The 23,898-nt window shown below is 45.5% G+C and overlaps 1 protein-coding gene across 2 annotated transcripts; it reads left to right on the forward strand.

Moving 5' to 3' along the window:
* Window positions 1-8,195: 8,195 nt before the first annotated feature.
* lgals3b (lectin, galactoside binding soluble 3b) lies at window positions 8,196-22,896 on the forward strand. Of its 2 annotated transcripts, none has more exons than XM_074661645.1 (7): window positions 8,196-9,258; window positions 11,709-11,730; window positions 17,224-17,260; window positions 17,548-17,972; window positions 18,192-18,280; window positions 21,112-21,280; window positions 21,430-22,896. In XM_074661645.1, the coding sequence occupies exons 2-7, from the start codon at window positions 11,725-11,727 to the stop codon at window positions 21,586-21,588; spliced, it is 885 nt and encodes a 294-aa protein (XP_074517746.1). In that variant the 5' UTR covers window positions 8,196-9,258; window positions 11,709-11,724; the 3' UTR covers window positions 21,589-22,896. The 2 variants fall into 2 exon arrangements, 1 of the variants encoding a protein (XP_074517746.1); XR_012597394.1 differs by lacking the exon at window positions 8,196-9,258 and having other exon boundaries at window positions 11,710-11,730; window positions 21,430-22,650; window positions 22,693-22,896.
* The last annotated feature ends 1,002 nt before the right edge of the window (window positions 22,897-23,898 follow it).

Consider the following 23,898-nt stretch of genomic DNA (forward strand, 5'->3'; position numbering starts at 1 on the left):
TTCAGGAATCATCAGCCTCATGTGACTGAATGAGGATAAATGATGTAAAATATCAAAGGGCCTGAACATTTCCAAGGTTGTAGTGATGGATGTTGCTCTGTCTGATCATTCATGTGTATTCTTTGAGAGTACTCTTCCTGTGCACAGAAATGATAAGACAGAGGTAATCACAAAAAGGTATATCACTGAAAATACCAGTGATCAATTTGTTCAGGCTTTCTCTTCCACACCCACCCTCCCCTGGACCTCTGTCAATGAGCTTGTAGATAATTTCAATTCTAAAATGACAAATGTTATTGATAGCATTGCACCCACCACGGTGAAGATTGTCTCTGGTAAGAAAAAATCTCCATGGAGAAATACCATGTTGGTAAGAAATGAAAAAAGAGTGTCGAAAAGCTGAACGCCAGTGGCGGAAAACAAATCTACAAGTTCATTATGACATCTATAAAGAGAGACTTTGCATTTATAATTCAGAACTGAAAAATGCAAGGCGGTCCTTCTTCTCTGACATCATCACCAAAAACAATAACAATGCACGTGCCCTGTTTGCTACTGTCGACAGGCTAACAAACCCTCCTGTGTCAGTAGCCTCTGAACTTTTATCCTCCAGGGCCTGCAATGAATTTGCTTCCTTTTTTACAGAAAAAATTCACAAAATCAGACAAGCAGTCACTTCCTCCATAGCAGGTACAGGATGTTTGTTTCCCCTGTGTCCACTTAAACCTGGCGCAAATACCATGACACAGTTTTATCCAATAAATCAGACATACCTGGAGGAAATCATACAACATCTAAAATCCTCCTCATGCTGCCTTGACATTCTGCCAACAGGCCTTTTCAAAAAAGTATCAGATTGTATGGTCTCAGAGCTTTTACAGATTGTTAATGCATCTCTTGTTTCAGGAGTCTTCCCACAGGCCCTGAAAACTGCTGTCATCAAACCACTCCTCAAAAAGAACAATCTGGACTCATCAGTAGTAAATAATTACAGACCGATATCAAATCTTCCATTCTTGTCTAAAATAATTGAAAAAACAGTTTTTCAAAAATTAAATAGCTTTCTGGCACTAAACAACTCTTTTGATGTCTTCCAGTCAGGTTTTCGACGAAACCACAGCACTGAGACTGCTCTTGTTAAGGTCTTCAATGACATCCGATTGAACACAGACAGTGGTAGAACTACGGTTTTAGTTTTACTGGATCTCAGTGCTGCATTCGACACGGTTGACCATAATATATTACTAGACCGACTGGAAAACTGGGTGGGTATTTCTGGCATAGCACTCAGCTGGTTTAAATCCTACCTAAAAGACAGGGACTTCTTTGTGTCTATAGGTAATTGCAAATCTGAGCTGAACAAAATCACATGCGGAGTTCCCCAAGGCTCCATCTTGGGGCCTCTTTTGTTTAACATCTACATGCTCCCACTGGGTCAGATTTTTGAGAACAACAAAATAAATTACCATAACTATGCAGACGACACACAAATTTACATAACTCTATCACCAGGAGACTACAGTCCAATACAAGCACTGAGTGAGTGCATTGAACAAGTCAATAATTGGATGTGCCAGAATTTTCTTCAGCTGAACAAAGACAAAACTGAGGTCGTAGTTTTTGGAGCCAAAAAAGAAAGATTAAAGGTTAGTGCTCACCTACAATCTGTGATGTTAAAAAGCTCAGACCAAGCCAGAAACCTTGGTGTAGTCATGGACTCAGACCTGAGCTTTAACAGCCATATTAAGACAATTACAAAGACAGCCTTCTATCACCTGAAGAATATAAGAAGAATTAGAGGACTGATGTCTCAGCAGGATTTGGAAAAACTAGTCCATGCATTTATCTTCAGCCGACTTGACTACTGTAACGGCGTCTTTACTGGTCTTCCTAAAAAATCGATCAGACAGCTGCAGCTGATTCAGAACGCTGCTGCTAGAGTCCTCACTAAGACCAAGAAAGTGGATCACATCAGTCCAGTTCTGAAGTCTCTACACTGGCTCCCTGTCTCTCAGAGAATTGATTTCAAAATACTGCTGCTGGTTTACAAAGCACTAAATGGTTTAGGGCCAAAATACATTTCTGATCTTCTGCTGTGTTATGAACCATCCAGACCTCTCAGGTCATCTGGATCAGGTCTGCTTAGTGTCCCCAGAGTCAGAACTAAACATGCAGAAGCAGCGTTCAGTTTTTATGCACCAAATATCTGGAACAAGCTCCCAGAAACCTGCAGGACCGCTCCAACTCTCACTTCTTTTAAAACAAAGCTTCAAACGTTCCTGTTTGCGGGTGCCTTTTATTCTGACACTGCACTATAACTTACTCTTTTGAGTTTTATGCAATTTTAGCTTCTATCCTAGCTTTTATTTTTAGCTTGTTTTTATTTTCTAATCTTTAATGTTTTAATGTTTTTATGTTTTTATAACTGTTTTAATTATTTCTTAATGTTCTTAGTGATAAATGTTGCAAAAGTACTGTTAAAGCGTTTGGAACGCTGCGCTTGGAGCGCTAGAGTAGTGCGCTTGGAGCGCTAGTTTTTAGTAACGTCTGGGACGTTAGAGAAGTATTTGGAAACCTGTGTGATTTTTTTTCTTGAATGTTTCTGTAAAGCACTTTGAATTGCCCTGTTGTTGAAATGTGCTATACAAATAAAGCTGCCTTGCCTTGCCTTGCCTAAAAGGTGTTTGTTGCTGACAGACAGACTCTCCTTCTCTCTCTGACTTTAATAGTTTCATTAATAAAAGTTAACGGGGGAAATAACAGATCATGAAAAGACAAATCATTCTAATAAATGCAGAAACTTATTTTAAGTCAGCTTGTCAGGTTTTATAAAGCCCTCTGACTGTCAGGTTTTATAAAGCCCTCTGACTGTCAGGTATTATAAAGCTCTCTGACTGTCAGGTATTATAAAGCCCTCTGACTGTCAGGTATTATAAAGCCCTCTGACTGTCAGGCTGCTTCACTGACGCTGTGTGAAGGAGAGATACTGCAGGTCCTTCTGCTGCTGTTCAGAGCTACAGTTAACACAGATTATAACTAGATGGTGAATCAGAAGACAACTAAACTATAAAACGTTTAATCTGTGATCTGTCTTCACTCCGGTATGAAACTCAGTGATGTTGAGAGGTAAAGTTATCAGATCAGTCTGATCGGCAGCAGCGTCCAATCAGTAACTGATATCCAATAAGGGGGCGTGTCGGTCGGTAAAAGACTTCCGTGCAGGATACACTGGTGTATCCTCGCTCATAGCTCCTCCGGCAAGCCTCCTCGATCCTCGCTCCTCGCTCCTCGATGCACAAATAAGAGTTTTGGGACAGTCTTCAAAATGGCGCACCAGAACAACTTCCGGTTCAAGCGAGGATCGAGGAGCGAGGAAACGAAAATTAAGAGCTTTGGGACGCACCCTAAGTCTCTGTGTGACCCAACCTGTGATCCTTTAGTCCTCCGTATCCCAGAATGCACTCTGCACCATCAGCTGGTTAATGACAGCTCAGCCCATGTCTGATTCTTCCCCGAAATTCATGAAGCATTATGTTCACACATCAACTGACCAGCCTACGGTGCTACATACAGTATATAGGCCTATACTACATAGGAGCCTATGTATATACTACATAGTAGCTACGTATATATTACATAGTAGCTACGTGTATACTACATAGTAGCTACGTATATACTACATAGTAGCTACGTGTATACTACATAGTAGCTACGTATATATTACATAGTAGCTACGTGTATACTACATAGTAGCTACGTATATATTACATAGTAGCTACGTATATACTACATAGTAGCTACGTATATATTACATAGTAGCTACGTATATATTACATATTAGCCTATGTATACTACATAGTAGCTACGTATATACTACATAGTAGCTACGTATATATTACATAGTAGCTACGTATATACTACATAGTAGCTACGTATATATTACATAGTAGCTACGTATATATTACATAGTAGCTACGTGTATACTACATATTAGCCTATGTATACTACATAGTAGCTACGTATATATTACATAGTAGCTACGTGTATACTACATATTAGCCTATGTATACTACATAGTAGCTACGTATATACTACATAGTAGCTACGTGTATACTACATATTAGCCTATGTATACTACATAGTAGCTACGTATATATTACATAGTAGCTACGTGTATACTACATAGTAGCTACGTGTATACTACATATTAGCCTATGTATACTACATAGTAGCTACGTATATATTACATAGTAGCTACGTGTATACTACATAGTAGCTACGTATATACTACATAGTAGCTACGTGTATACTACATAGTAGCTACGTATATATTACATAGTAGCTACGTGTATACTACATAGTAGCTACGTGTATACTACATAGTAGCTACGTGTATACTACATAGTAGCTACGTATATATTACATAGTAGCTACGTGTATACTACATAGTAGCTACGTATATACTACATAGTAGCTACGTGTATACTACATAGTAGCTACGTATATACTACATAGTAGCTACGTGTATACTACATAGTAGCTACGTGTATACTACATAGTAGCTACGTGTATACTACATATTAGCCTATGTATACTACATAGTAGCTACGTGTATACTACATATTAGCCTATGTATACTACATAGTAGCTACGTGTATACTACATATTAGCCTATGTATACTACATAGTAGCTACGTGTATACTACATATTAGCCTATGTATACTACATAGTAGCTACGTGTATATTACATAGTAGCTACGTGTATACTACATAGTAGCTACGTATATACTACATAGTAGCTACGTGTATACTACATAGTAGCTACGTATATATTACATAGTAGCTACGTGTATACTACATAGTAGCTACGTATATACTACATAGTAGCTACGTATATATTACATAGTAGCTACGTGTATACTACATAGTAGCTACGTATATATTACATAGTAGCTACGTGTATACTACATAGTAGCTACGTATATATTACATAGTAGCTACGTGTATACTACATAGTAGCTACGTGTATACTACATATTAGCCTATGTATACTACATAGTAGCTACGTGTATACTACATAGTAGCTACGTGTATACTACATAGTAGCTACGTGTATACTACATATTAGCCTATGTATACTACATAGTAGCTACATAGAGAGTGTATCCTGTCTCTTCTGTCTCCTGCGGCTAAAATGTGTTTTTCCTCATTTGCATTTTAAGATGCTGAGCTCATTTTACTACACACACACACACACACACGCACACACACACACACACACACACACACACACACACACACACACACACACACACACTGATTTTATGGCTCTCTGCTGCCAATAAAACATGTTTTACTACTAGAGGACACACTGACAGCATCCAGCCTCACGGTCTCTGGTCCCTTCAGCTACATCACTCTATACTCTACAGTATATACTCTATTTACTCTCTACAGTATATACTCTATTTACTCTATACAGTATATACTCTATTTACTCTATACAGTATATACTCTATTTACTCTCTACAGTATATACTCTATTTACTCTATACAGTATATACTCTATTTACTCTATACAGTATATACTCTATTTACTCTATACAGTATATACTCTATTTACTCTATACAGTATATACTCTATTTACTCTATACAGTATTTACTCTATACAGTATTTACTCTATACAGTATTTACTCTATACAGTATATACTCTATACAGTATTTACTCTATACAGTATATACTCTATTTACTCTATACAGTATTTACTCTATACAGTATTTACTCTATACAGTATTTACTCTATACAGTATATACTCTATACAGTATATACTCTATTTACTCTATACAGTATATACTCTATTTACTCTATACAGTATATACTCTATACAGTATTTACTCTATACAGTATTTACTCTATTTACTCTATACAGTATTTACTCTACACAGTATTTACTCTATACAGTATTTACTCTATACAGTATTTACTCTATTTACTCTATACAGTATTTACTCTATACAGTATTTACTCTATACAGTATATACTCTATTTACTCTATACAGTATATACTCTATTTACTCTATACAGTATTTACTCTATACAGTATTTACTCTATACAGTATTTACTCTATACAGTATATACTCTATTTACTCTATACAGTATTTACTCTATACAGTATTTACTCTATACAGTATTTACTCTATACAGTATATACTCTATACAGTATATACTCTATTTACTCTATACAGTATATACTCTATTTACTCTATACAGTATATACTCTATACAGTATTTACTCTATACAGTATATACTCTATTTACCATATACAGTATACAGTATATACTCTGTATATATATATATATATATATTCATCATATGAGAAGTTCATCCAGGTGTTCTCAGTATTTCTGCAGCAGCACAACCCCCAGATGTGTACTAGTGTAAATGTACCTATAAATGCTGCAGGATGAACAGGAGGGGGGGGGGGATGGCTTGGTGCTGAGGTAGAGCGGAATGTCGTCGGCGTAGGGGTGGAAACTGAGACCATGGTGGTGGATAATGTGACCGAGGGGGAGCATGTAGATGATGAAGAGGAGGGGTCCAAGCACAGAACCTTGAGGCACACCTTGGTTGGTTGCGGGGGGGGGGGGAGCTGGAGTCACTGAGGGTGATGAACTGGTTTCTGTTGGAGAGATGGACCAGAAACCAGGAGACAGCTGTTCCGCTGAGTCCTAGGTGGTCAGAGAGGCGGTGGAGGAGGATGAGGAGGATGAAGAGGAGGATGAGGATGAAGAGGAGGATGAGGAGGAGGAGGAGGAGGAAGAGGAGGAGGATGAAGAGGAGGATGAGGAGGAGGAGGATGAAGAAGAGGATGAGGAGGAGGATGAAGAGGAGGATGAGGAGGAGGAGGAGGAGGAGGAGGATGAAGAGGAGGATGGAGATGTGACCAGAATCAGCTGTGATGAGTGATGAGGAGGTCGTTGGTCTCTGTGGTGAGGTCTGGATCCAGATTGGAGGGTTCATAGACCAGAGACCTGATGAAGAGCTAACAGGTCTGTTAGGGGGTCAGAGACCTGATGGGGAGCTAACAGGTCTGTTAGGGGGACCAGAGACCTGATGGGGAGCTAACAGGTCTGTTAGGGGGACCAGAGACCTGATGGGGAGCTAACAGGTCTGTTAGGGGGACCAGAGACCTGGTTGAGTGAGAGAACCTGGGGGGATCAGGTCTGGTTTAGGATCCTCTCAGGATGAGAAGAGCTTTATTGTTTAGGGAGCGAACATTCTGTTGTTATCCTGAACACACACTATATCAATATTGATGTTAATATTATTAATAATAGTAATAAGTATATATTATTATTATTATTATTAATAATAATAATGATAATAATATTAATATTATTATCATTATTATAAATGTTATTAGTATTATTATTATTAATAGGTTGAGGACATGCTGGTAGATGATAGTTTGTCCAGCAGAGGGCAGAAAAACACAATAAGCTACACACCAGGAACCAGACTACACAACCACACCCTGTCTGCACACACACACACACACACATACACACACACACAAACACACACACAACCACACACACAACCACACCCTGTCTGCACACACACACACACATACACACACAAACACACACACAACCACACACACAACCACACCCTGTCTGCACACACACACACACGCACACACGCACAAACACACACACAACCACACACACAACCACACCCTGTCTGCACACACACACACGCACGCACGCACACACACACAAACACACACACAACCACACACACAACCACACCCTGTCTGCACACACACACACACGCACACACGCACAAACACACACACAACCACACACACAACCACACCCTGTCTGCACACACACACACACGCACACACGCACAAACACACACACAACCACACACACAACCACACCCTGTCTGCACACACACACACGCACGCACGCACACACACACACACAAACACACACACAACCACACACACAACCACACCCTGTCTGCACACACACACACACGCACACACGCACAAACACACACACAACCACACACACAACCACACCCTGTCTGCACACACACACACACGCACACACACACGCACACACACACAAACGATTCACTGGTGACTCATGATCACACAGACAGAGTGTGTTTATGTGTGTGTTTATGTGTGTTTGTGTGTGTGTTTGTTTGTGTGTGTGTGTTTATGTGTGTGTTTGTTTGTGTGTTTGTGTGTGTGTTTGTTTGTGTGTGTGTGTGTTTATGTGTGTGTTTGTTTGTGTGTGTGTTTGTTTGTGTGTGTGTGTGTTTATGTGTGTGTTTGTTTGTGTGTTTGTGTGTGTGTTTGTGTGTTTGTTTGTGTGTGTTTATGTGTGTGTGTGTGTGTGCTCCGTTTTAGTGCATTTCAACAGAATTGCGTTGCTAGGCAACAGTTTGGGTCCATGTGTACTTCCTGTCAGCTGATGTTATTCACATCCACTGCAACAGGAAATAAACTGGGACACATTTAGAATGTTTACGTTTAAAACCGTGTGATGATCTACATATTGTATATTTGTGACATCACAAATGGACAGAAATCCTGACGGCTTGTTCCTGGATACAAGTATTTCTTTATATGTGTATTTCTACGTATATATTGAGCATTTTCATACTTTCACAGTATTTATATAAAACACTTAAAGCTGCTTTATAATATAAAAGACATGAAAATCACACTTTTTATAATATGGGACCTTTAAACATAGATTTATCACTGATGTCCTAAAGAGCTCAATGTGTAGACGGCTGAACGGTGTCTGTAGCTGAAGTTATGCAGGAGGAGTTAAAGGGTTAAACGCTGAGTCAGCATTCAGCAGCAATGCCTGCTGGGAAACAGGAGGGTTGAATCTGCTCTGTAGTTTCCATGGCAACACATAATAATAATAATAATAATAGTAATCCAATAATCCATCAATAACCCAGTTTGATCTCAAGTGTTCCTGTTACTGTGTTCACACACACACACACTGAGACAAGCTCACACCCAGTGGAGTGTGTGTGTGACTCAGTGTGTGTGTGGTGGTGGGTGTGGTCTGCATGTGTGAGCAGGGTGTGTATGTGTGTGTGTGTGTGTGTGTGTGTTGTAGATGTGTGTAGCAGGGCGTGGCTCCTCAGAGGGTTAAACTGTCTCCTGTTTCTCACCTGGTCACTTTGTGTCTGCAGCTCTCGGAGGAACCTCTCAGGTACGTCCTGCTCTACTGCTCTACTGCTCTCTGTCCTTCATCCTCCTCTTCCTCTTCTCCTGCGCTCTGTCCTTCATCCTCCTCTTCCTCCTCTACTGCTCTCTGTCCTTCATCCTCCTCTTCCTCTTCTCCTGCTCTCTGTCCTTCATCCTCCTCTTCCTCCTCTACTGCTCTCTGTCCTTCATCCTCCTCTTCCTCCTCTACTGCTCTCTGTCCTTCATCCTCCTCTTCCTCCTCTACTGCTCTCTGTCCTTCATCCTCCTCTTCCTCTTCTACTGCTCTCTGTCCTTCATCCTCCTCTTCCTCTTCTACTGCTCTCTGTCCTTCATCCTCCTCTTCCTCTTCTCCTGCTCTCTGTCCTTCATCCTCCTCTTCCTCCTCTACTGCTCTCTGTCCTTCATCCTCCTCTTCCTCCTCTACTGCTCTCTGTCCTTCATCCTCCTCTTCCTCCTCTACTGCTCTCTGTCCTTCATCCTCCTCTTCCTCTTCTCCTGCTCTCTGTCCTTCATCCTCCTCTTCCTCTTCTACTGCTCTCTGTCCTTCATCCTCCTCTTCCTCTTCTCCTGCTCTCTGTCCTTCATCCTCCTCTTCCTCCTCTACTGCTCTCTGTCCTTCATCCTCCTCTTCCTCCTCTACTGCTCTCTGTCCTTCATCCTCCTCTTCCTCTTCTCCTGCTCTCTGTCCTTCATCCTCCTCTTCCTCCTCTACTGCTCTCTGTCCTTCATCCTCCTCTTCCTCTTCTCCTGAAACTAAACAAACATGTTTTCTGTTTTATTTGATTTCTGTGAAGTTCCTGAAGACAGAAAAAGACTCGTTGGACAGACGAGTCTTTAGTGAGAGACAGAAAGCAGATATCTATAACCTCACTGAGACTAGTCACAGATATCTATAACCTCACTAGGACTAGTCACAGATATCTATAACCTCACTGAGACTAGTCACAGATATCTATAACCTCACTAGGACTAGTCACAGATATCTATAACCTCACTGAGACTAGTCACAGATATCTATAACCTCACTGAGACTAGTCCCAGTGAGGTTATAGATATCTGGAATAAGAACTCTGTTTACTGGCTGTTTACACAGAGTACACAGAGTACACAGAGTACACAGTTCTGTGTATCACCTGATGTGTGTAGTTACTGCTGGAGGCTGTTTGACAACACAAAGTACTAATACTACACAGTTAAATACTCTGTTATAGTAAAAGTACTAATACCAAACTAACGCTAGTTAGCGAGACTGATTAGCTAGCTAGCTAACGCCTGCTCTCCTCCCGGTGAAGTCGTCTCCTAGCGGCGAGGAGTGAGGCAGAGGGACCGTGACCCGGCGCTGTCCTCTGTCCTCTGTCCTCTGTCCGCTGTCCTCTGTCCTCTGTCCTCTGTTGGACTCATTTCCTGTAGCATGGTGGAATTAGCAAGCTAAGCTAGCTAACTAGCCAGTCGCTAAATGAGTAACAACTTAAAGCTTCATCCTCACAGTCTGGTCTCACCAGATGAATCACCGTGCTATCACCAGATGAATCACCGTGCTGTCACCAGATGAATCACCGTGCTGTCACCAGATGAAGCACCGTGCTATCACCAGATGAATCACCGTGCTATCACCAGATGAAGCACCGTGCTGTCACCAGATGAAGCACCGTGCTATCACCAGATGAAGCACCGTGCTATCACCAGATGAAGCACCGTGCTGTCACCAGATGAAGCACCGTGCTGTCACCAGATGAATCACCGTGCTGTCACCAGATGAGGCGACTTTGTTCACCTCATGTTCTTTGTTGCATGACAGCGTAGCGTAGCGAGCTAAGCTAGCTAAGCTAGTAGCCAGCCTCCAGCTGACTGTGTCTGTGTGTCCTTCACATATCTGGAGAACCGTTCATCAGCCTCGGCCCGGTTCTCCTCTAGTGTTCCAGGCCCTCGGCCCGGTTAGTGTTCCAGGCCCTCGGCCCGGTTAGTGTTACAGGCCCTCGGCCCGGTTAGTGTTCCAGGCCCTCGGCCCGGTTAGTGTTCCAGGCCCTCGGCCCGGATAGTGTTCCAGGCCCTCGGCCCGGTTAGTGTTCCAGGCCCTCGGCCCGGTTAGTGTTCCAGGCCCTCGGCCCGGATAGTGTTCCAGGCCCTCGGCCCGGATAGTGTTCCAGGCCCTCGGCCCGGTTAGTGTTCCAGGCCCTCGGCCCGGTTAGTGTTCCAGGCCCTCGGCCCGGATAGTGTTCCAGGCCCTCGGCCCGGATAGTGTTCCAGGCCCTCGGCCCGGTTAGTGTTCCAGGCCCTCGGCCCGGTTAGTGTTCCAGGCCCTCGGCCCGGATAGTGTTCCAGGCCCTCGGGCCAGTTCTATTGCCACATTCCTGTTTTTCTTCTTCTGTTGTTCGTGTGGGGACTCGCCCTCCACACCCTCTGACGTTGTTTTCTTCTTCTGCTGTTCCTTTCACATGTTTCTGTGTGTTTCAGATCCCAGCTGATCAACATGGACGTAAGTGTGACTCTCATCTTTCACCTGAACATGTTTCATGTTACCGTTCGTACCTGTGTGACATGTATTCTTACTAATGTATCATCTGTATTAGTTATTTATTATTGTGTCATTTCAAGCTTCATTTGAAGAGAAGAGGGCCGGTGTTACCATAGTTACCATTATATTATATTACTAATGGCTCTACTTCCTCTCAGACAGTGAGTCACGTTCATGTTTCCATCCAGCTGTTTCTATGCTTCTTTAAAATTAAACACAAAACAATGAACTGAATATATATATATATACAGACCCAGTGTGTGTGTGTGTGTGTGTGTGTGTGTGTGTGTGCGTGTGTGTGTGTGTGTATGCGTGCGTGTGTGTGTGTGCGTGTGTATGCGTGTGTGTGTGTGTATGCGTGCGTGTGTGTGTGTGTGTGTGTGTATGCGTGCGTGTGTGTGTGTGCGTGTGTATGCGTGTGTGTGTGTGTGTGTATGCGTGCGTGTGTGTGTGTGTGTATGCGTGTGTGTGTGTGTATGCGTGTGCGTGTGTGTGTGTGTATGCGTGTGCGTGTGCGTGTGTGTGTGTGTGTGTGTTGGGGGATTAAACCAACACCTTCATACTGATCATTCCTGATGAGTCACCAACACACCCTGAAGCCTGTAAACACACTGAAGCTCACCGTGCTGCGTTCAGGGACACATTTACTTTTTTATAATTCTCTGAACACGATGAGTGTGTTCCAATCCACGTACTTCCTGAAGTACACTTCAGTGTAGTGCACTGTGTGCACTCTGTACTCACATGAGTAGTGTGTAAATTTCAACGGGGTAGGATCGTCTCAAATCGAATACTCTGTGGCGCACTGACCAGAAATGACGATCACAACATTTCACCGCGGCTCGCTTCCCGCCAAAATATATTCTTCTTTGGGGTTTTACGGCAGCTGGCATCCTTTGTGTTACGCTGCTGCCTCCTTCAGGTTCTACCCGTCAACTACCCGCCAAAATATCTGCCTGCTTTGTTGAAGAAAAAAATTAAAGCCAAGTGGAAATTAGGTTTCCAACGTCGTCGCCTACGACGTGTCCTCCTGTTGGCTGAAGATGCACCGCTATGTTTACGTATTGTTTTGTTCTGTTATCTACGGATGTTTGAATAGTGGGCGTGGCTCCGCCCCTTCCACTACGTAGCCAAGATGGAGGCAGTTGAGTGTGGAAAGTGTCCAGCGTTCCTCACTCAACCATCTGACTGTTCTGAGTACAACATCCGGGTACTTTGAGTGCACTGCATTTGCCGTACTTCCCAGTGTGAATGCACTATGCACTCAAAATAATGAGTATGTAGTACAGAAGTATGCGGATTGGAACACACCCCATGTCTCTAGTTAACTATCTTTCAGTAAAGTCAGTCAGAAAGAGAGTCGGACGACATCGGAGAAGCGTTTCAGAGATGGAGAGAAAGGATGCTAATAGTTTAGCCTTCTGCTAACTGAGCCGTTAGCTGCTGTTAGCAGAAGGCTAAACTATTAGCATCCTTTCTCTCCATCTCTGAAACGTTCCTCTGATATCGTACCTCTAGAGCCTCAGATCACAGTTACTCATCTCTAATGTCTGATATCTGGATTCAGACAACAACACAGAAGAGGACATTTAGATGTGGAGCTTTAGCCCACTGCTAGCGTTAGCCTCCAGCTAATGTTAGCCCACTGCTAGCGTTAGCCTCCAGCTAATGTTAGCCCACTGCTAGCGTTAGCCTCCAGCTAATGTTAGCCCACTGCTAGCGTTAGCCTCCAGCTAATGTTAGCCCACTGCTAGCGTTAGTTAGCCTCCAGCTAATGTTAGCCCACTGCTAGCGTTAGTTAGCCTCCAGCTAATGTTAGCCCACTGCTAGCGTTAGCCTCCAGCTAATGTTAGCCCACTGCTAGCGTTAGCCTCCAGCTAATGTTAGCCCACTGCTAGTGTTAGCCTACAGCTAATGTTAGCCCACTGCTAGCGTTAGCCTCCAGCTAATGTTAGCCCACTGCTAGCGTTAGTTAGCCTCCAGCTAATGTTAGCCCACTGCTAGCGTTAGCCTTCAGCTAATGTTAGCCCACTGCTAGCGTTAGCCTCCAGCTAATGTTAGCCCACTGCTAGCGTTAGTTAGCCTCCAGCTAATGTTAGCCCACTGCTAGCGTTAGTTAGCCTCCAGCTAATGTTAGCCCACTGCTAGCGTTAGTTAGCCTCCAGCTAATGTTAGCCCACTGCTAGCGTTAGCCTCCAGTCTTTCCTTCGGTTAACACCGTGACCTCATCATGACGTCGGTTAATAAACTTCCTGTTAGTAACTTGTTCAGGTATAAATCCTTACTGGTCGGTGTCTCATGGTCTCTCGTGTGTCTCATGGTCTCTCGTGTGTCTCATGGTCTCTCGTGTGTCTCATGGTCTCTCGTGTGTCTCCTGGTCTCTCGTGTGTCTCCTGGTCTCTCGTGTGTCTCATGGTCTCTCGTGTGTCTCATGGTCTCTCGTGTGTCTCATGGTCTCATGGTCTCTCGTGTGTCTCATGGTCTCTCGTGTGTCTCATGGTCTCTCGTGTGTCTCATGGTCTCTCGTGTGTCTCATGGTCTCTCGTGTGTCTCCTGGTCTCTCGTGTGTCTCATGGTCTCTCGTGTGTCTCATGGTCTCTCGTGTGTCTCCTGGTCTCTCGTGTGTCTCATGGTCTCTCGTGTGTCTCATGGTCTCTCGTGTGTCTCATGGTCTCGTGTGTCTCATGGTCTCTCGTGTGTCTCCTGGTCTCTCGTGTGTCTCCTGGTCTCTCGTGTGTCTCATGGTCTCTCGTGTGTCTCCTGGTCTCTCGTGTGTCTCATGGTCTCTCGTGTGTCTCCTGGTCTCTCGTGTGTCTCATGGTCTCTCGTGTGTCTCCTGGTCTCTCGTGTGTCTCATGGTCTCTCGTGTGTCTCATGGTCTCTCGTGTGTCTCATGGTCTCGTGTGTCTCATGGTCTCTCGTGTGTCTCATGGTCTCTCGTGTGTCTCATGGTCTCTCGTGTGTCTCCTGGTCTCTCGTGTGTCTCATGGTCTCTCGTGTGTCTCATGGTCTCTCGTGTGTCTCCTGGTCTCTCGTGTGTCTCCTGGTCTCTCGTGTGTCTCCTGGTCTCTCGTGTGTCTCATGGTCTCTCGTGTGTCTCATGGTCTCTCGTGTGTCTCCTGGTCTCTCGTGTGTCTCATGGTCTCTCGTGTGTCTCATGGTCTCTCGTGTGTCTCATGGTCTCTCGTGTGTCTCATGGTCTCGTGTGTCATGGTCTCTCGTGTGTCTCCTGGTCTCTCGTGTGTCTCATGGTCTCGTGTGTCTCATGGTCTCTCGTGTGTCTCATGGTCTCTCGTGTGTCTCATGGTCTCTCGTGTGTCTCCTGGTCTCTCGTGTGTCTCATGGTCTCTCGTGTGTCTCATGGTCTCTCGTGTGTCTCCTGGTCTCTCGTGTGTCTCATGGTCTCTCGTGTGTCTCATGGTCTCTCGTGTGTCTCATGGTCTCTCGTGTGTCTCCTGGTCTCTCGTGTGTCTCCTGGTCTCTCGTGTGTCTCATGGTCTCTCGTGTGTCTCATGGTCTCTCGTGTGTCTCCTGGTCTCTCGTGTGTCTCATGGTCTCTCGTGTGTCTCCTGGTCTCTCGTGTGTCTCATGGTCTCGTGTGTCTCCTGGTCTCTCGTGTGTCTCATGGTCTCTCGTGTGTCTTATGGTCTCTCGTGTGTCTCCTGGTCTCTCGTGTGTCTCCTGGTCTCTCGTGTGTCTCATGGTCTCTCGTGTGTCTCCTGGTCTCTCGTGTGTCTCCTGGTCTCTCGTGTGTCTCCTGGTCTCTCGTGTGTCTCATGGTCTCTCGTGTGTCTCCTGGTCTCTCGTGTGTCTCATGGTCTCTCGTGTGTCTCCTGGTCTCTCGTGTGTCTCATGGTCTCTCGTGTGTCTCCTGGTCTCTCGTGTGTCTCATGGTCTCTCGTGTGTCTCATGGTCTCTCGTGTGTCTCCTGGTCTCTCGTGTGTCTCCTGGTCTCTCGTGTGTCTCCTGGTCTCTCGTGTGTCTCATGGTCTCTCGTGTGTCTCCTGGTCTCTCGTGTGTCTCATGGTCTCTCGTGTGTCTCCTGGTCTCTCGTGTGTCTCATGGTCTCTCGTGTGTCTCCTGGTCTCTCGTGTGTCTCATGGTCTCTCGTGTGTCTCCTGGTCTCTCGTGTGTCTCCTGGTCTCTCGTGTGTCTCCTGGTCTCTCGTGTGTCTCATGGTCTCTCGTGTGTCTCCTGGTCTCTCGTGTGTCTCATGGTCTCTCGTGTGTCTCCTGGTCTCTCGTGTGTCTCATGGTCTCTCGTGTGTCTCCTGGTCTCTCGTGTGTCTCATGGTCTCTCGTGTGTCTCATGGTCTCTCGTGTGTCTCCTGGTCTCTCGTGTGTCTCCTGGTCTCTCGTGTGTCTCATGGTCTCTCGTGTGTCTCCTGGTCTCTCGTGTGTCTCATGGTCTCTCGTGTGTCTCATGGTCTCTCGTGTGTCTCCTGGTCTCTCGTGTGTCTCCTGGTCTCTCGTGTGTCTCCTGGTCTCTCGTGTGTCTCATGGTCTCTCGTGTGTCTCCTGGTCTCTCGTGTGTCTCATGGTCTCTCGTGTGTCTCCTGGTCTCTCGTGTGTCTCCTGGTCTCTCGTGTGTCTCATGGTCTCTCGTGTGTCTCCTGGTCTCTCGTGTGTCTCATGGTCTCTCGTGTGTCTCATGGTCTCTCGTGTGTCTCCTGGTCTCTCGTGTGTCTCCGCTGTTCAGACTCAGACTCCAACACGAACTCCAGTGAAGCAGCAAAACCTCTTGGTTGTATCTAGTGAAGCTGTTAAACAGTGTTGGCCGCGGTCGGAGGACGCGGGGGAGACCGTAGCTTTGGTCTCCAGGACCGGAGTCTCTGCTCCTCTGCTCCTCTGCTCCTCTGCCTGCCTTCACTCACACACCGCGCTCCTTCTCTCTCTCTCTCTCTCCACCTCTCACGTGCATGCTGCTCACTCCACACTGCAGAAGAGTTAGTTTAGCTCTGAGAATATCTAGTGAATGTTCAGTGGACGTTTGTGCAGAAATAACTGCTGCAGCTCCTCCAGACCAACAGAGGTTTCCCGTGTCTTGTGAAGTGACGGGGCTCCGCAGAGAGAAACGTTATCGTCTCCCCCGTTCCCTCCGGCCGCGGTCGGGAGGCTGAGGCGGGAAAAGCCAACACTAGGATCAGCATTGATTCATGGAGAGACCTTGGTCTGGTCAGCTAACATTACTGCCAAGCAGCTGAAATATAGAGTGATATTGTGCTTTTAGCTGACGTGTGTCTCCTCACTGTGTTGAGCGATGCTCCTTCATGTCTATGTAGAGCGAGCACAAGCGCCAGCAACAGGACGCTGACTTTAGTTGACTTAACGGACACAGGTGAAGCTGTTAACAAGACATTTAGGATTCTGACTAACACTCCCTTTAACACATCTGGTGGACGTTAGAGGACGTTTCTCACTTCCTGTATCTCTTCATGTCTTTCTGTCTCTGCAGCTGTCCGATGCTCTCCCCACCAACCCCACCTGGCCAGGTACGATCACCACCATCATTACTCTCTCTCTCTTCCTTCATTATTGATCGGTTAAAGCCCCTCCCTGAAGACGCTTTATGTGATTACTTCTTTAATATTCCTCCGATGACATATACGTTTTTTATTTGTAAATCAATCTGATATGGTGATTGGTTTAGAGGTCGTCATGGAGACCCACAGCTCCGTCTCTACTGACCCAACACATTGATGTTTAAATGTTTTATTGATTGGTTCTGTCCCAGTGACAGAACCAATCAGGTCAGCCCACTAACTCGTCTGGTCCACAGGTGGTCAAGGTGGAGGTGCCTGGCCCGGTCAGCCCGGTCAGCCCACCCAGCCCAGTTGGCCCGGTCAGCCCACCCAGCCCAGTTGGCCCGGTCAGCCCGGTCAGCCCACCCAGCCCAGTTGGCCCGGTCAGCCCGGTCAGCCCACCCAGCCCAGTTGGCCCGGTCAGCCCGGTCAGCCCAACCAGCCCACCCAGCCCAGTTGGCCCGGTCAGCCCACCCAGCCCACCCAGCCCAGTCAGCCCAGTTGGCCCGGTCAGCCCACCCAGCCCCCCCAGCCTGCCTGGCCCGGTCAGCCCAGCCAGCCCGGTCAGCCCGGTCAGCCCAGCCAGCCCACCAAGCCCGGCTGGCCCAGTCAGCCCAGCCAGCCCACCAAGCCCACCCAGCCCACCCACCCCGGCTGGCCCAGTCCCTCCCCTCAGAGTCTGGTGAGACAGAGAGAAAGATGGACTGTTGGATGGATGATGGATGGATGCTAACAATAAGAAACGTTAGCTAACATTAGATGGATGATAGATGATGGATGATGGATGATGGATGATGGATGATGGATGGATGATGGATGATGGATGATGGATGGATGATGGATGGATGGATGATGGATGGATGATGGATGGATGGAGTTAACAGCTGTTTCCTGTTGACAGGTGGTTCCTTACAGTCAGAGGTTGCCCAATGGAGTTTATGACAAACTGCTGATCACCATCGCTGGAATCATCAAACCCAACGCTGACAAGTCAGTATGGATGAATGATGGATGGATGATGGATGGATGATGGATGATGGATGAATGATGGATGGATGATGGATGGATGATGGATGATGGATGGATGGACGGATGATGGATGGATGAAGGATGGATGGATGGATGGATGGATGATGGATGGATGGATGGATGGATGGATGGATGGATGGATGGATGGATGGATGGATGGATGGATGGATGGATGGATGGATGGATGATGGCTGGCTGGATGGATGGATGGATGATGGATGGATGATGGATGGATGGATGGATGATGGATGATAGATGGATCATGGATGATGGATGGATGATGGATGATGGATGGATGGATGGAGGATGGATGGATGGATGATGGCTGGATGGATGGATGGATGATGGATGGATGATGGACGGATGGATGGATGATGGATGGATGGATGATGGCTGGATAGATGATGGCTGGATGGATGGATGGATGGATCATGGATGATGGATGGATGATGGATGATGGATGGATGGATGGATGGATGATGGATGGATGATGGATGGATGGATGGATGGATCGATGATGGATGATGGATGATGGATGGATGGATGATGGATGGATGGATGATGGCTGGATAGATGATGGCTGGATGGATGGATGGATGGATGATGGATGATGGATGATGGATGATGGATGATGGATGGATGATGGATGGATGGATGGATGGATGATGGATGGATGGATGATGGATAATGGCTGGATAGATGATGGCTGGATGGATGGATGGATGGATGATGGATGGATGGATGGATGGATGATGGATGGATGGATGGATGGATGATGGATGGATGATGGATGGATGGATGATGGATGATGGATGGATGGATGGATGGATGATGGATGATGGATGGATGATGGATGGATGATGGATCATGGATGGATGATGGATGATGGATGATGGATGGATGGATGGATGATGGAGGATGGATGGATGGATGATGGATGGATGATGGATGATGGATGGATGATGGATGGATGGATGATGGATGGATGGATGGATGGATGATGGATGGATGATGGATCATGGATGATGGATGATGGATGGATGATGGATGATGGATGATGGATGGATGGATGGAGGATGGATGGATGGATGATGGATGGATGATGGATGGATGGATGGATGATGGATGGATGATGGATGATGGATGGATGATGGATGGATGGATGATGGATGGATGGATGGATGGATGATGGATGGATGATGGATCATGGATGATGGATGGATGATGGATGGATGGATGGATGGATGGATGGATGGATGGATGGATGGATGGATGATGGATGGATGATGGATCATGGATGATGGATGGATGATGGATGATGGATGATGGATGGATGGATGGAGGATGGATGGATGGATGATGGATGGATGGATGATGGATGGATGGATGATGGCTGGATAGATGATGGCTGGATGGATGGATGGATGGATGATGGATGATGGATGATGGATGATGATGGATGATGGATGGATGGATGGATGATGGATGGATGATGGATGGATGGATGATGGATGATGGATGGATGGATGGATGGATGATGGATGATGGATGGATGATGGATGGATGATGGATCATGGATGGATGATGGATGATGGATGATGGATGGATGATGGAGGATGGATGGATGGATGATGGATGGATGATGGATGATGGATGGATGATGGATGGATGGATGATGGATGGATGGATGGATGATGGATGGATGATGGATCATGGATGATGGATGGATGATGGATGATGGATGATGGATGATGGATGGATGGATGGAGGATGGATGGATGGATGATGGATGGATGATGGATGGATGGATGGATGATGGATGGATGATGGATGATGGATGGATGATGGATGGATGGATGATGGATGGATGGATGGATGGATGATGGATGGATGATGGATCATGGATGGATGGATGGATGGATGGATGGATGGATGGATGGATGGATGGATGGATGGATGGATGGATGGATGGATGATGGCTGGATAGATGATGGCTGGATGGATGAATGGATGATGGATGGATGGATGATGGATGGATGGATGGATGGATGATGGATGGATGGATGGATGGATGATGGATGGATGATGGATGATGGATGGATGGATGATGGATGGATGGATGGATCGATGATGGATGATGGATGATGGATGGATGATGGATGGATGGATGATGGCTGGATAGATGATGGCTGGATGGATGGATGGATGATGGATGGATGATGGATGGATGGATGATGGCTGGATAGATGATGGCTGGATGGATGGATGATGGATGGATGGATGGATGATGGATGGATGGATGGATGGATGGATGGATGATGGATGATGGATGGATGGATGATGGATGGATGGATGATGGATGGATGGATGATGGATGGATGGATGGATGGATGGATGATGGATGGATGGATGGATGATGGATGGATGATGGATGGATGGATGGATGGATGGATGGATGATGGATGATGGATGGATGGATGGATGATGGATGATGGATGATGGATGATGGATGGATGATGGATGGATGATGGATGATGGATGGATGGATGGATGATGGATGATGGATGATGGATGGATGATGGATGGATGGATGGATGATGGATGGATGATGGATGGATGGATGATGGATGGATGGATGGATGGATGATGGATGATGGATGGATGGATGGATGATGGATGATGGATGATGGATGATGGATGGATGATGGATGGATGGATGGATGGATGGATGGATGGATGGATGATGGATGGATGGATCCAGTTGGTCCTGACGGTGTCTGATGGTTCTTCAGGATCACGGTGGATCTGTGCACACCTCAAGGCCAGGCCTTCCACTTCAACCCTCGTTTCAATGAAGGGGGCAGGAAGGTGATCGTCAGGAACAGCTGCATCGACACCAAGTGGGGGAGGGAGGAGAGAGAGCTGTCCAACTTCCCCTTCGTCCAGGGACAACCGTTTGAGGTCAAATATCTGATTAATACTAAGAAAACTCATCTATTGTTAATAATAAGCAATGCGATGTGTCGGAGGGTCCCTGATTGCACCATAATGTGTAGTTAAAGGGCCAGGTTGATGATGATGATGATGAGTTTGTGGTTTTGTTGTTGCAGATAAAGATCATGTGCTCCAGCTCAGAGTATAAGGTCGCCGTCAACAACAAGCACCTGCTGACGTTCCAACACCGGGTCAGGGACCTGAGATCCATCTGCAACCTCAACGTTCTCTACGACCTCACCCTGACCACGGTCAATATGGAGACTGTCAACTGAGGCAGATCACCGGATCCACAGGAGATCTACTGTGGATCCACCAGAGATCTGTTGGGGATCCACCAGAGATTTACTGTGGATCCACCAGAGATCTGTTGGGGATCCACCAGAGATTTACTGTGGATCCACCAGAGATCTGTTGGTGATCCACCAGAGATCTACTGTGGATCCACCAGAGATCTGTTGGGGATCCACAAGAGATCTACTGTGGATCCACCAGAGAGCTGTTGGGGATCCACCAGACATCTACTGTGGATCCACCAGAGATCTACTGTGGATCCACCAGAGATCTATTAGGGATCCACCAGAGATCTACTGGGGATCCACCAGAGATCTACTGGGGACCCACCAGAGATCTACTGTGGATCCACCAGAGATCTATTAGGGATCCACCAGAGATCTACTGGGGATCCACCAGAGATCTACTGGGGATCCACCAGAGATCTATTAGGGATCCACCAGAGATCTACTGGGGATCCACCAGAGATCTATTAGGGATCCACCAGAGATCTACTGGGGATCCACCAGAGATCTATTAGGGATCCACCAGAGATCTACTGGGGATCCACCAGAGATCTATTAGGGATCCACCAGAGATCTACTGGGGATCCACCAGAGATCTATTAGGGATCCACCAGAGATCTACTGGGGATCCACCAGAGATCTATTAGGGATCCACCAGAGATCTACTGGGGATCCACCAGAGATCTATTAGGGATCCACCAGAGATCTACTGGGGATCCACCAGAGATCTACTGGGGATCCACCAGAGATCTATTAGGGATCCACCAGAGATCTACTGTGGATCCACCAGAGATCTATTAGGGATCCACCAGAGATCTACTGTGGATCCACCAGAGATCTACTGGGGATCCACCAGAGATCTATTAGGGATCCACCAGAGATCTAGCGGAGATTATCAGTAGATCCACAATAGATCCTCATGAATCCAGATATATGTTGACTAGATGTGTGGATGCTTCTTGGTAAAGTGATCATAACGTGTTCTTCTATCAGAGGTGGTTCTCAGTGGATCCTCTTGTTCTAGTTCTTCTATCAGAGGTGGTTCTCAGTGGATCCTCTTTTCTAGTTCTTCTATCAGAGGTGGTTCTCAGTGGATCCTCTTGTTCTAGTTCTTCTATCAGAGGTGGTTCTCAGTGGATCCTCTTTTCTAGTTCTTCTATCAGAGGTGGTTCTCAGTGGATCCTCTTTTCTAGTTCTTCTATCAGAGGTGGTTCTCAGTGGATCCTCTTTTCTAGTTCTTCCTGTTTGTCTCATATGAATGAATAAATAAAGGGTGCATCTTAATGTGTTGGAGTTTATGTCTGTTTGTATCATCTCCGCAGCGAAGGGTCTAACCTCGACCTCTGACCTCTGACCTTTGACCTCTGACTGTATAAGTGGACGTAGTCACCACGATGTCACCCATTGGTGGACAGACGTTTTGAGTTCGGCATTTAGGCCGTCTCCATCTTGTTTTTGTTTTGTTTTTTCCTTTATTTGGTTTTACTCATTTACATAAACATACTTAATTAGATACAAATACGAGGTAAACCAACTTTTCCACTTTTTACAATGAAATTATTGAACACACAAATAGAACATGAGGTGCTTTTCATATCAAATAAGATCAAATGAATAATAAAAATTACATTTAGAAAAAAATACAAATTAAACAAAAGATGGGCGTTTTGGGGAAATATACTTTTCCCACTCCTTCCAAATGTCCTCAAATTGATTTTCTTGAAGCCTCATTGAGAAATTAATTCTTTCCATTACAAATATGTCATAAATAACATCGTACCAGTTCTCTAGTGATGGGGTATCTGGTTTAAGCCATTTCTTAGTGATTGCTTTTCTAGCAGCTATACTCAATATTCCAAATAAGTATTTTGATTTAATATTTGTGGATGTTGAAAGTAGAAGACCAAACAGTAGTTCGTCCCACTTAAAGACTATGTTTGTACCAAATATAGTAACTAATTCTGTGTAAATCTTACACCAAAAAGAATTTACTTTAGGACAGGCCCAAAACAGGTGATAGTGGTTCTCTAGTTCCTCCAGCAGCTGGAAGAGCCTGAATGATGAGACTTCTGAACAGGTGTAATTAAAGATCTACTAACAGTCTTCCATCCAAACGTTCTCCAGAAGGTTGAGCTCCATATCTTCCATGAAATTCACAATATTGTAACCAAACTTCTTCTGGAATGCAGCTATTAGTCTCACATTCCCATTTTTGTTTCATGTAGGTAGTGCTCGCTATTTCAGCCTCCTGAAGTCCTCTATATACTCTTGAAATGACTTTAAGCC

This window comes from Sebastes fasciatus, chromosome 15 (genome assembly GCF_043250625.1).
Source record: "Sebastes fasciatus isolate fSebFas1 chromosome 15, fSebFas1.pri, whole genome shotgun sequence".
Taxonomy (NCBI): domain Eukaryota; kingdom Metazoa; phylum Chordata; class Actinopteri; order Perciformes; family Sebastidae; genus Sebastes; species Sebastes fasciatus.

Bases quoted from the DNA above. Each gene is read 5' to 3' on its own strand.
- lgals3b (XM_074661645.1), top strand. The intron at 17,261-17,547 runs GTACGATCACCA...TCTGGTCCACAG, and splicing joins CACCAACCCCACCTGGCCAG to GTGGTCAAGGTGGAGGTGCC. The intron at 17,973-18,191 runs GTGAGACAGAGA...TCCTGTTGACAG, and splicing joins GTCCCTCCCCTCAGAGTCTG to GTGGTTCCTTACAGTCAGAG.